This window comes from Zingiber officinale, chromosome 9A (genome assembly GCF_018446385.1).
Source record: "Zingiber officinale cultivar Zhangliang chromosome 9A, Zo_v1.1, whole genome shotgun sequence".
NCBI classification, from domain to species: Eukaryota; Viridiplantae; Streptophyta; class Magnoliopsida; order Zingiberales; family Zingiberaceae; genus Zingiber; species Zingiber officinale.
The window spans coordinates 122,680,725-122,693,638 of record NC_056002.1 but is presented as its reverse complement, the minus strand read 5'-3'; the positions used below and the strand labels follow the sequence as shown (position 1 = coordinate 122,693,638).

Genomic DNA, 12,914 nt, shown 5'->3' with positions numbered 1-12,914 from the left:
TTGCATTGCTCAATCGTTGGAGCAGCGTCACTAGACCGTCGGAGTTGCCTCGTGGAGTCGCAGGAGCGTCTTTGGAGTAGCGCGCGAGAAAGTAATCGCAAAAGAAACTTGTATTTCATGCTCCTAGTGGAAGACTGCTTATATAGGCAGTTCCTAACGCCTAGATCCCTTTTGGGCGCCTGGACTGTGACGTCAACCAACCAATCAGCACGCTCCAAGCTAGCGACAAGATAAGCTTCGACCATTCCGGATGCCCGGACCAATTCCGAGAGCCTGGACCACTCTGGGCGCCCAGATCCCTTCCAAGCACCCGGACCTTTTTGAGCTCCCGGATCCCTTCCGAGTGCTCGGACCTCCTTTTCCAGCAAACTATTTTCCTATAAGAAAAGGTTAGTCCAAGGTAAATAGAAAGTATACTACCCTACAAAACAATGTTAGCACAATAACAAGTAGAGTAGTAATTAGATTCTGTATTCTCAAGACCAGAATCTAGTCAAGATCTCAACTTAAATTTTCAAAATGGATCTAAGATAGATTGACGCCTACTATTCCCTCAAACGGGGAGCACATCCTCACTAAGTCACTCTCCTCCGGTGACTTACCTTAACTTACCAATTTGTCAGACATCCAGTCAACCCATTAACCTGTCTGGACTTCATGCCAACTATCCGGTCAGCCCGTTGACCTAGTTGGACTTCGTACCATATATCTGGTCAGCCCATCAACCTATTTGGATTTTGTCCCAGCTATCCAGTCAGTCCGTCGACCTAGTTGGATTTCTTGCCAGATATCCGGTCAGCCCGTCGATCTATTTGGACTTCTCCTGCACACTTAGTTAAATCGTTAGTGCAACCTACACCAACATATACAACAAATAACCTAACTTAAACATTTTCCTAAATATCAAAACTTAGGGTCAAACTGATTACTCCAACAATCTCTCCCTTTTTAATATTTGGAAAATTGTTTAAGTTAGGAAAACATAAAAAGCAACAACATGCAAATAAATATGTAATTTACTTATGCATATATCATAGAACCTAATCCTAGACTCCCCCTTCACCTAAGCTCCCCCTTGAACAAGGATTTCTTGCAAAGGTATTTAGGTTTTCTATTTAAATCTAAACTTCTCCCTCTTTGTCGTACATCAATAAGAGTTCATTATTGGATTCTTTAACCTCTAATGACCACAATTATCATATATTAATCCCTTATAAGATTATATACATGTATATAATCTTTTTGGTCATTTTCTAATGCTGAAAAATAGTTTTAGAATGTATCAGCCGACTGCTCTCATAGAAATAATGTGTCAGAACCATTCTGTGTTCGATGAACACTGTTACCAGTCGACTAGTCTCTGATAGCAATTGTCGGGTATAAATTTCAGCCCAAAATGTATTTCTGAATCAAATTTCATAAATGTATTAGAAATTTCACAGACCTCTAAAAATTCCTAAATTTTATAGAGAGGTCTATTTTACCATTGTATACTTGGAAAAAAGTATATTTATCATGATTATTAATATTGACACAAAATCCAAAACTATCTAAATAGTTCAATTGAACATTGACCTAAAGTCCTAGTTTTGACTTTATCTTGATATATTTGTCCATACTAAACCATAATACATCCCTAGCATTAGTTTATATGACATTTATACATCTAAAATTAATTTCCATGCAATATAAATCTCATTTCATATTTTTTATATATGAATTACATCCCCAATATGTTAACTAACAAGATTAGAGACTCAAGTCTATCTCTAACTCTTTTGGCACATTCCCTGACCCATCTAGAATTCCAAACAAGGTCCACTTGGGATCCATTGACCATGACTTCTAACTTAACCTTTTGAGCTCCCCCTAGAGCTCTTAACCTTAACCACCTTCCTAGGTGACTCATCTAAAAATATGAGGCCACAATGGTGAACTTTGGGTGACGATTTATCAACCCATTTGACCTTCTTCTTCTTCTCAAACTTAGACTTTTCCTTATCTTTGGTTGATCTCTTCTTGTCCTTAAATAATTTTCCCTTATCATTTGTTGATCTCTCCTTGCCAGTCATACACCACCATAGTATATAACTCTTCTCTAGCCTTGGAGGATTCCCCTTTATCATTTGCACTTGCAATTATTGCATGTAACTTTCTTTTGGACTTAGGGAACTCTAATATGGCATACCCGCCAAAGTGCTCCATGGATAACTTCCCTTTATCATTGTTTGATGAAGACCAGTATTCCAAATCGGATCTATTACCATTTGATTTTTGATTATTCAACATCATACTTAATCTTTTAGATCCAATATTGAATCTCTCAAGAGATTTCTCTAACTTATCAAGCTTTTCCCTTAAAGCTTGATTCTCCACTTCTAGGCTCCTAATCCTAGAATTAACTTGTCCACCATGGACATTCTTAGATCTATCCTTCCTAGGCATGTGTCTCCCCTTCTTGGGATTAATACTTAAGTTTTTCACCACCTTCCTTTCCTTAGACAAAGTGGGTGGGTTTTTGCTAGGTCTAATCTTAGAGTACGATTTCCTAGGGTTATTCACCTTGTTAACCCTATTTCTATTGTTATACTTAAATCCACAATTATGGATGGGTAAATAACCTACATTGTTATCTCTAGCATGCATGCCCCTAAAACTTGAATTAATATTAGAATTAAAGATCAAGTTAGGGATCACCTTCCTACCTACCATTGGATCTCTCCCTTGACACGAGCATCCACATGCCTTCATTCTCCTCCATTGCTTTAATGACACCATCTTCATGAGCACTCGCTTCCTTGGACACCTCGTGTGGTAATGTCTCCTTCTACCACACATGAAGTAAATAATGTGCCACTTCACCTTTGCTCCATTCTTACAACTCACATTAGTTTCTAAATCAACCTTATTGAGTTTAGGAATTACCTCCTTTACCTTTTTGACCATGAAGTCCCTACTCTTATAGTGTCCCATCTTTCCATACTCAAAGCACTTGATGTGGGCTTTCCGTCGGTAGAAGTGGTTGAGGGTTGAGCTTCCAAGACCTCTTCTTCACTTGTCTCGGATTGCTCATCTTCTTCTTCCCTTAAAGATGTGAACGATTCCACTTATTCCTCCTCTTTGGATGTTGAACACGTGTCCACATCTAATTGGTCCTTCTCCTCCTCTTGGACCAATGAGTCTTTCTCCTCGAGCTCTTTCACTTCTTGTGTTTGTGAGTTGTTCCCATGACAAGTAATTACCTTCTTCCAAAGGTCACTTGCATCCTTGTATTCACCTACACTAGACAACACATTAGAAGATAATAAATTTAATAAAATTTTAGTTACCTCCTTGTTTGCCTCCCATTGTTACCTTTTCTCCTCTGTCCAATACCATATCCGGAGACAATTTCCCTTCTTGTCCATTGGAGCTTCGAAGGGATCTTTCAATGCGGTCCAATGACCCCAATCCATTTGAAACCATGTCTCTAATTACAACTTTCAATACTCAAAGTCTCCTTGCTCGTATGGAGGTGAAATTTGGATGTCCCATCTGAGTGCTCCTTCCGACTCCATTGTCACCTTCTTCCTCTAGAGCTTTCTCCTTTCAGTGGTTAGTCCTTCAAGAGCGCTCATCACTCTGATACCAATTGTTGGGACTTTTGACACTGGCTAGAGGGGGTGAATAGATGATCACCCACTTGTATCAATTTCCTGCACTTGTTAGCGCAGTGGAAATACAAACAAGTATAAATGAAAGCTAAACCTAAAAAACTAAGAAGACACGAAGGAAAACAAACCCTAACATGTTCATTTAATGTGGTTTGGAGATGATGCTCCTACTTCACGGCATGTCCCTAAGGTGGACAATCCTGCAATCCATCAGTGGATCAATCCTCGGCAAACTCCTATTAGTGAACGACTCCTTTTCGGTGGAGAAACCTTGCCACAATTTTGATCATGAACACTTAGATCAATGAGAGCTTGGAGACACTAATTAAGGGCTAACCACCTTTAATTTCGTCACCCAAGCCAGTCATCTCAAGCTCCTTTATATAGAGCTTTGGGGAAAATATCTAAATTATTTTTCCACTACCAGTCGACTAGTCTTTGTGGAAAATCGACCATTACACCCTAACGACTACTGATGAAAACACTAGTCGACTGGTCTATTTCAGTTGAGAGAATAAAAATATTCTATTCTCTCCCAATTGACTGACCAGTCGACTAATGATCATACCAGTCAACTGGTCACCCTAGGGTGAGCAAACAGAAGCTCACACTTATTGTTTCTCAACCACCAATCCATTGGGACATATAATAGTCGGCTGGTAAACCCTAATACTAGAGTTTTTATCTCGAGTGTAATCACTCAACACTCGGCCTCGCCCACACAATTTGATCTTGCCTTCTAGTGTCCTCCATCAGCCTTGCATCCCTCAGATGTTTTCTCATTATTCACGTTTTGCCTTCAAGAGCTTCCTTCGGTCTTGTCCTTGTTGTCGGGTCTTTCATTACCAAGAGGCTCCTCACTTTCGAGACTTCAACCTTGCCAAGAGCTCCTTGCTCCGTGACTTCATTCTTACCAAGTTATACTTGGACTTATATTGATAAGATCACACTTGGACTTACCTTTGCTAAGATCACGCTTAGATTTTTCCTTTGTCAAGATCATAATTGGACTTTTCTTGTTGTACCTACCACCTTCACATTTAACAGCGTATATCAAATACAACAAATAACCTAACTTAAACCTTTGTCAAATATCAAAACATAGGGGCACACTGATTGCTTCAACAATATTATGTTTGTGAGTCTCTATGTGGATGACCTTATTTTCACTGAAAATAATCTAAAAATATTGACAAACTTTAAGAACTCTATAATCAGTGAATTCAAAATGATAAATTTAGGGGAGCTGCATCATTTCTGGGCATTAATGTTCAACAATCAGGAGAAGGAATTTTATCTCATAAGGATACCAAGCAATTCAAATTCTTAAGAGATTCAAGATGGAAAATGCAAATCTAATGTCAACTCCATGCATCATGGGTTTGAAGCTAAGTAAGAAAGGTGAAGGAAAGATGGTGAATCCAACCATATTTTAAAGCCTAGTTATATAGGAGCTTGATGTATCTCACTGCCACTAGATTCGACATTATGTATATAGTAAGTTTGATTAGCAGGTTTATGGAAAAACTTTATTTAAATCATTGGGAAGTAACAAAAAGGGTTGATATGAAGGAACTATTAATTATGACATTTTCTATAAATCACATGTGCTTATCAAACTTGTTGGTTATACAGATTGTGATCTTGGAGGAAGAATTGATGATTCTCGAAGTACTTCTGATTATATTTTCAACTTTAGTAGTGGAGCAATCTCTTGGTGTTCAAAGAAGCAACAAATTGTAGCACTCTTAACTACTGAAGCTGAATACATAGCAGCTTCTTAAGTAGGGTGTCAAACTTTATGGTTATGGAGAATTTTTGAAAGTCTCAAATGCAAGCAAAATAATCCAACGATATTATATTGTGATAATCATTCTACAATTTTTGTATCAAAGGATCCAATACTACATGTAAGAACAAAGTGCTAGGTGTTACCTGGAATTCCATTATGTTTCCCCTGTATAAAAATTTAGAGAAATGATATATATCTCGAATCTTCATCTCGAATTCCTATCTCGACTCATGTGGCCTCCAGCCTGGACATTTCCACATCATCACAAATTTTCTCTCCGCCCGCCTCTTCTCCATCTGGAACTCTATTTTCTCTTCTCTCCGCCTCCCTAAACCCTAAGAGCTCTCTCCGCTCTCCGCCCCATCGTGTCTCTCCGCTCTCCGCCCCATCGTGTCTCTCCGCTCTCCTCCCCCATCCAACGCTCTCTCGTCGCGCTTCGCCCCATCCAACGCGATCTCGTCGCTCTTCGCGCTTCGATCTCCGCTCTCCCCATCTCGAATGCTCGGCCCCAAGGCAACCTAGATTCTTCCCCTCGCCCCCGCCCTGCCCGAAATCTGTCCTGAGGCCAGGTTTCAGGTATTACTTAGCCGATTTTACGATTTTTGTGATTTCTTTTTGTCCAATTCAACTTGCTTCGATTTTGATCTTCATTTTCCTCGATGTTCTTCTGTTTAGTTGCTCGGCTCACCTCAGGATAACTGCTGGGTTCGACTCTCCTTGCAAACACGACTAGACTGTGGCACAATCCGGTCAGTGGTTTGATTCTATCTCGGTCAGACTTAGTAAATTTTTTAGATTTTTTTTTTTGAGTATTGTGAGGGGGCTGCTATATCGCATGTGCCTAACACGATAAAGGGGAAGACTTTCATTTTACAATCCACAGGACATTCAACCTCAAAAATGACTTAATTAAACTGAGTTAAGAGCAAAGTTTGATTATGTTTAAGCTTAATAAACTGAGATGTAATCTAAAAAGTTTATGAATCAGATCAATAGAATTTATTTGGAGCAGAGTCAACCGAAACAAAAGTCATTTTGATAGAGGGCAGTACTGCACTAATAGGCATCTCTTAGCAACTCCATTCCCTTTTGCTTCCCTTAATTAAACTATGGTCTACTCATCACTATTAGTGAACTTCTTTTCTAAGTCTATGTCTTTTTGATATATTTTTTCTATGTTCTTTCTCTATCGGTTTTTTTTCTTTCCATGAAGTGAACCCTCATTCTTGTATTTCAAGAGATGCAAAAATATTTCAAGAGATGTTCTTTCTCTGATTTATACAGTAATGCAAAAATTGCTTATTTTCTGTTTTTGAATTGATTTAGCATACAATCTATGACCATTAAAAAACATTTGAATCTAAGTAATTCTCGTTTGCTTAATAGGGTGGTATTTCATGTCATCATCAAGTTACAGCTCCATCGACAATACGAAGTTTGAACATGTACCATGCAGAGTCTGCGGACGAAGAACATTGGTATGTGTTTCTAGATCGATCAAAAATCCCGGAAGGAGGTATTATGGATGTGGCCAACATGGTTGGCAAAAATGGGTGGTAGCCGATACTTTGTCTGATGAAGATAGCAGTGAAAGATGTCGTGGAAGGTTAGGTAGAATAGAGTCAAGGTTAGGAAGTGAACACATTGCTTCTCGTGGACATATTCTAGGAAATTGGAATGTACCATCAGTGGTCTGGATATTAGTTATAGTGAATTTGACTCTTTTGGCCGTATACCTTATTACTCTGTTAGTTTGGTCTTGTTAATTAGTTTTGAGTAATGTTGTTGTTGTAATATGACAGATTAAATGTTTGTAAGAACCAGCTGAAGGCTAATTGGTTTATTAGTTTAGGTGGTTAATTAGTGTTGACTAATGTTGGTATTGTAATGTGATAGGATAATTAGTTTTTAGTTAAGATGGATGATGCGGAACATGTTATATAATGGTTTGAACATTTTGTAATGATTTATTTAGCGTTGTTTTTCTTTCGGGACTTAGTTCTCATCTCTGATACTTGTTTAGCCAAGCATGAATGTGAAATTATATGGCAGTATTACGTGTTATGTTAAATCCAAGCAAAAATAGTTTATATCTCCCTCCAAAACATGCCTGAAAGAAGCAAAAATAGTTATTTCTATATGGCAAATAGAAATTGCTTGTTCTAGAACATGGCTACAAGAATGATCCAAGCAGTGCAGAAGCAAAGAGGGGCGTGGATTTACCATATGACACGACACTAATATCCAGTGGTTATACTGTAAGTCACAGCTCGACCTCTTTCATTCACATCTGTTCATCAAGTCATATCACCTGTATTTTTTCTGTGGATATACCGATATTCTCTATCCAGACTTTTAGGTTAATCAAATATAATAATTTTTGTTTAAGAAAGAAATTCTCCAATTTCGTCAATAACCAAGTTTTGTTTATTCCTCAGCCTGACAATCCTGCTGAAGTGGGAAACAAAATCTATGAGATGATGGTCATTGCACTTGGTGGAAGGTGGGGAAGAACAGACTCACTAGGAGCAGCAGAAGAAGCTGATGCCGAGGCAACAAGCTCTAAGGGCAGCTTTGAGACAGTAGAGGCAGAGGTGGTCGAACCATCAGAAGTGAGGACAGAGGATGATCCTTGGAAGGATTAAATCGGTTCCTTGAGATTATTTGTGGATTAGGCAAAGGTGATGAGAAGGGGCCAAGGTGATGAGAAAGGGAGTAGTGTAGGTTGAGAGTATTAATTTTGTCATAACGATCAGCGAGAACGAAGTGTATAATCATTATGTTGGCTGAAAGGCCCCAGGGTTGACTGTTGGTATTTGTATGTGTATCATTTTAATAGGTCATGAGATCGATTTGTGTACGAAATGCATTGTAGATCATTTGACCTCTCATATCAAAGGTCATGAAGTTTTCATGATTTATTTATTTAAGATTGGGTAAAAAGATCCATCAGTTTTGCTACTCTTACTTGAACCAAATAATGCAAATGCAAGAGAGACAAGAGAAGGTTGTGTTTTCGTGTCGCAACTTAGCGTCCTAGTAGAGAATCTTAGTGTGGTGGTTGTGGAGGTAATCTGTCTGGTGTCCGTCGACTATCAGAATTCAGACTGGTCTCACCATTCTGGGCCGGGTCACTGTATCGAGAACTACCACGGCTATCGGCACTTTTTGATTTGGGTGAACTCTTGAAAGAGTCATTGACTGGTCCTTTTGTGCCGGCGGCAAAGGCAGATCTCCAATCATCGCCTGAAGCAGCATTTCTCCTTGGGTTGCTTTTTGCACAGCAAGAGAAAAAGGTTTTGGTAAGTTGTTCATCATGGATAATCTTCACAGGTTACCAAAAGTAAATTTCAAATAGCAGAATATTAATCAGGCTGTCCTGTTTGCAAAAACAAATAAATAAATAAATCCTGGTTTAATGTAATCAATGTCTTCAAAATATAAGATCTTCACAGGTCTAAGCAATCAATGTCGTGCAAAAAAGAATTATCAAAGCCCCTCTTTAAGGTAAGGCCGGAAGTATAAGTGAGGGGAATTTCACATATTAAATTGACAGAACTAGAGTATGATCACCAACTAGAGTGGAAATAGGAAGAATACAAAGTATTGAACTCGCATTACATGACCTTATAAACTTTAGAGAATAAGCATCAATTATCACAACAAATCTGCTCAATCAAAACAAAAGTTCAAATCATATTTCTCAAAAAAAAACTTCGTCCTTAGTAACCAGCAAAAAAAGGTGGGTCCATCAGAAACAAACTAAGAGAGAATGTAAGCAGAATATATAGTCTCTCAGAGCTTCTGCTTAGTCTCCAGATCAGTCTTCAAATCTTTTTTCACCATCAGAATGTACAAGGGAATCATGCTTGCCATTTTCCATGTTGGTGAGCTCTTCTACACTCACCGTTGGGCCCTCGATGACCTGCAAGCAAATCAGTGAAAACCAAATCAGCTTAGCATGATGGATCATCAAATAATTATAGAGAAATTAACTAAGAAAAGGTGGGAACCACCAACTTGATAGTTTTGACTGTTTTAGTTGTAGTGTTATCTTTGCAATGTCCAAGCGTGACCAAAGACTTTATCATTTCTTCATCAGTTTCAATTGATCCAGTTAATTTGTTATCCGAAGAATTTTGTTACTAGTTAGAAGATATCCAATTGAGAGGAATGCCCAAGCTAAAAGAGAAACAACCATTCTTCGTAGTTGAAAATTCTGTGTGCCAACATGCAAAAGAAGATGGCTGGAAAAGTCTGTGCCAACATGGGAAACAACCTTTGTCTGCATTCTAGTGAAATTTCGTCTTAGTGAATAAGATTCATGATAACAGAAGTAATTGATAACAAGAAGATCCATGATATTAATATCCATCCATGTGCTATTTTGAGTTTATTTTTGGTGCCAAACATTGAAAATAGATTCCATCAGAAACTCACTGGGGATGGAATGTCATTCATGTAAACCAAAATGGCAAAAAGGAATAGCACAAAAAATGATCCAGAGAATCCTCCTATTAACTTTCAATAATATTTGTGACAACATAGCAGTGTATTGACAACATCTCAAGAAAATAACCTAATTTACTGATGACAGATGAAGTGAATCACACTACTTAATATTGTACAAACGTTATTAACAATTTGGATAAATTATAGGGACTAACCTTTGCTTTGACAACATAGCAGTGTATTGACAACATCTCAAGAAAATAACCTAATTTACTGATGACAGATGAAGTGAATCACACTACTTAATATTGTACACACTACTTAATTTGTGACAACATAGCAGTGTATTGACAACATCTCAAGAAAATAACCTAATTTACTGATGACAGATGAAGTGAATCACACTACTTAATATTGTACAAACGTTATTAACAATTTGGACAAATTATAGGGACTAACCTTTGCTTTGACATCATATTTTAAGAAACGCATATTATGATGTTCCTTGGCTAGTTGTCACAGAATTAATCACCTGAAATTGTATCCAACAAAGAACCCTATAAATAGTAAATAGAGATATTTGACTACAACAAAGTACATCAAGCAAAAGTTATCTCATAGGTACCGAACAATAATCCTCTATCGCTTAAAACATAATAAAACATACCTTTTTTCTGGCCTTTGCAACTGATTTCTTCACAATTTGTTCAATCTTAGATTGTTTCCTCTTTGTGGGTGGATGACCTCGAGATCGTACTTTTAATGGAGAGTGTATTGTTTTTGAACTCGATGTAGATGCTTCTTTCAGTTGGTCCGCCCTTGAATGATCTGTCTGAATAGCAATCAATTTTTCCTTTGCATCTTTTAAGATTTTAACCAAAATAGAACAACTGTCATCATTATTTGCTCCAAGTTGTTGAACCTCTTGTATCAATGGAGTGAGAATATTATACCGATGTCTTTCTTCATCACAAACATATTCATCATAAATATTAGTGATACTTTGATAACCACGCTTAATATCTTTGCGCCATCGATCCATAATATAATTCATAGGAACCTCAATCACCTTCATTCGTATCAATACAGAGATCACATGCCTACATAAAATTCCACGAAACTCAAAAAGATGGCATAGACACTTAACTTGACAATCTAACTCAGTATAGTGTACCCTGAAGGAAGCATCTCTTATAGGGTCTCCATTTTTTCCCAACAAAGTTTCTACCACTTCAAATATAAAAGCAACCCCTTCTTGCCTCACTAGTGAGGTATTGCAAAACATCAACCCTCTTATCTCATCTTGGAACAACTTAAATAAGTTGTTAGTGTAGAAACTTTGAAATTATCTTTCAATAGGATAACCAGTAATTACCGGTATCATTGAATTAAATGAACCAAAATCCAAATGTTTTTCTTTTTCAATCTTCTTTTTCAGAGCATTATCATACTGTTCAACAAATTGCTTCAAAGAAGTTTTGGAATGAACATATTCATCAAAAAAAGCATTCATACTTTCACTCCTTTGAGATGTGGACATACCTGCCCAAAACTTATCTTTGACGTACACAGGTATCCATTTATTCCGTTGTTCATACAAAGATTTCAACCAGTCATTGTTCTCCAAATTAAAATGCTCAATCATTGTCATCCATCTCTCATCACATTCATCAACAGTAAGCGAGTTGTAAACAATATTCTTCAATTGTTTCTTTATCATTTTATATTGAGCATGACCACCTAACTTTGCTGGTAGTTTTTTCATTATATGCCAAAGACGCAAACGATGATGAGAATTCGGAAATATCTCTTCAATAGCAATTGCCATGGCACGACATTGGTCTATGATTATGGCCTTTGGAGCACGTCCAAGCATACATGTCAGCCAAGATTTGAACAACCATATGAATGTTTCTGAATCTTCACTTGATAATAATTCACATCCAAGCAAAATGGATTGACCATGATGATTCACCCCAACAAAAGGAGCAAATGGCATGTCATAACTATTAGTTAAATAAGTTGTATCAAAAGTCACGACATCAGAAAAGTAATCATATGCAGCCCTACATCTTGCATCTGCCCAAAAAACATTTCTTATTCGAGATTCTTCATCTAAATCAAGCACATAAAAGAAGTTTGAGTTCCGACTTTGCATGCGGCAAAAATAATTACTCAAGGCTTCAGCATCTCCATCCCCTAACCTCAACCTTCTAGCTTCTGAAATAAAATTCCTACACTTTCTCTCATCAAATGACAAATTCTCATAGCATCTCAACTACCAATGAATGAAAACTTTTACTTAAAGTTATTCCTGCTTGATCATTTAATTCAAGTTTCCTCTTTGTAGTTGAATCCAATAATTTATTACATCTAAAATGTCGTGACTTTCCCTGGCTCAAGACATGATTATGTTCAAGAGATACACTATTTATCACAAAGTTATCATCATTCCGAATAACAACATTAATCTTAGCTTTGCAATTCGTCTTAGTAGAAGGTCTAGGGTATAAAGCATTTTTTCCTTGAGATACTGTTTTACCACTTTTGGCACATCCAAAACAGAAATATTTTTGCTTTCCATCATCTCCCTTCTTTCCACCTAATTTGGAAATACCGAAACCAACATTCTGAGCATAGGATTTATAAAAATTACGAACTTCATCTTCAGATAAAAAAGTCATTCCAATCTTAGGAATCATGACTTCATTTAAACTAGACGGAGATAGGTCTTGATGCACATTCTCGTTGTTATCATTTACCTCATTTGAATCACTTTTTCCTTGTTCCATGACTATTTTTCACCTACATTTATTCAAAATAGAAGGCAGATAAGTATTCACCTACATTTTTTTTTATATAAAAAAATAGAAAACAGATTCAAAAAGTGAAGTATCCAGTGAAATTAGCAAGGAATTTTCTTCCATAAAATAAAGGAGGGAGTTGAAATCAAATAAGGAAAAGAGTCTTATTCATAGGAGAACCCCGACAACTCAATCCTAGATCTTCTAGTTTAT

General features: G+C 37.2%; 1 protein-coding gene across 1 annotated transcript; it reads left to right on the top strand.

Moving 5' to 3' along the window:
* Window positions 1-6,895: 6,895 nt before the first annotated feature.
* LOC122019536 (heat shock protein 90-5, chloroplastic-like) lies at window positions 6,896-8,171 on the top strand. The gene is made up of 3 exons (XM_042576993.1): window positions 6,896-6,923; window positions 7,612-7,703; window positions 7,884-8,171. The coding sequence occupies exons 1-3, from the start codon at window positions 6,896-6,898 to the stop codon at window positions 8,088-8,090; spliced, it is 327 nt and encodes a 108-aa protein (XP_042432927.1). The 3' UTR covers window positions 8,091-8,171.
* The last annotated feature ends 4,743 nt before the right edge of the window (window positions 8,172-12,914 follow it).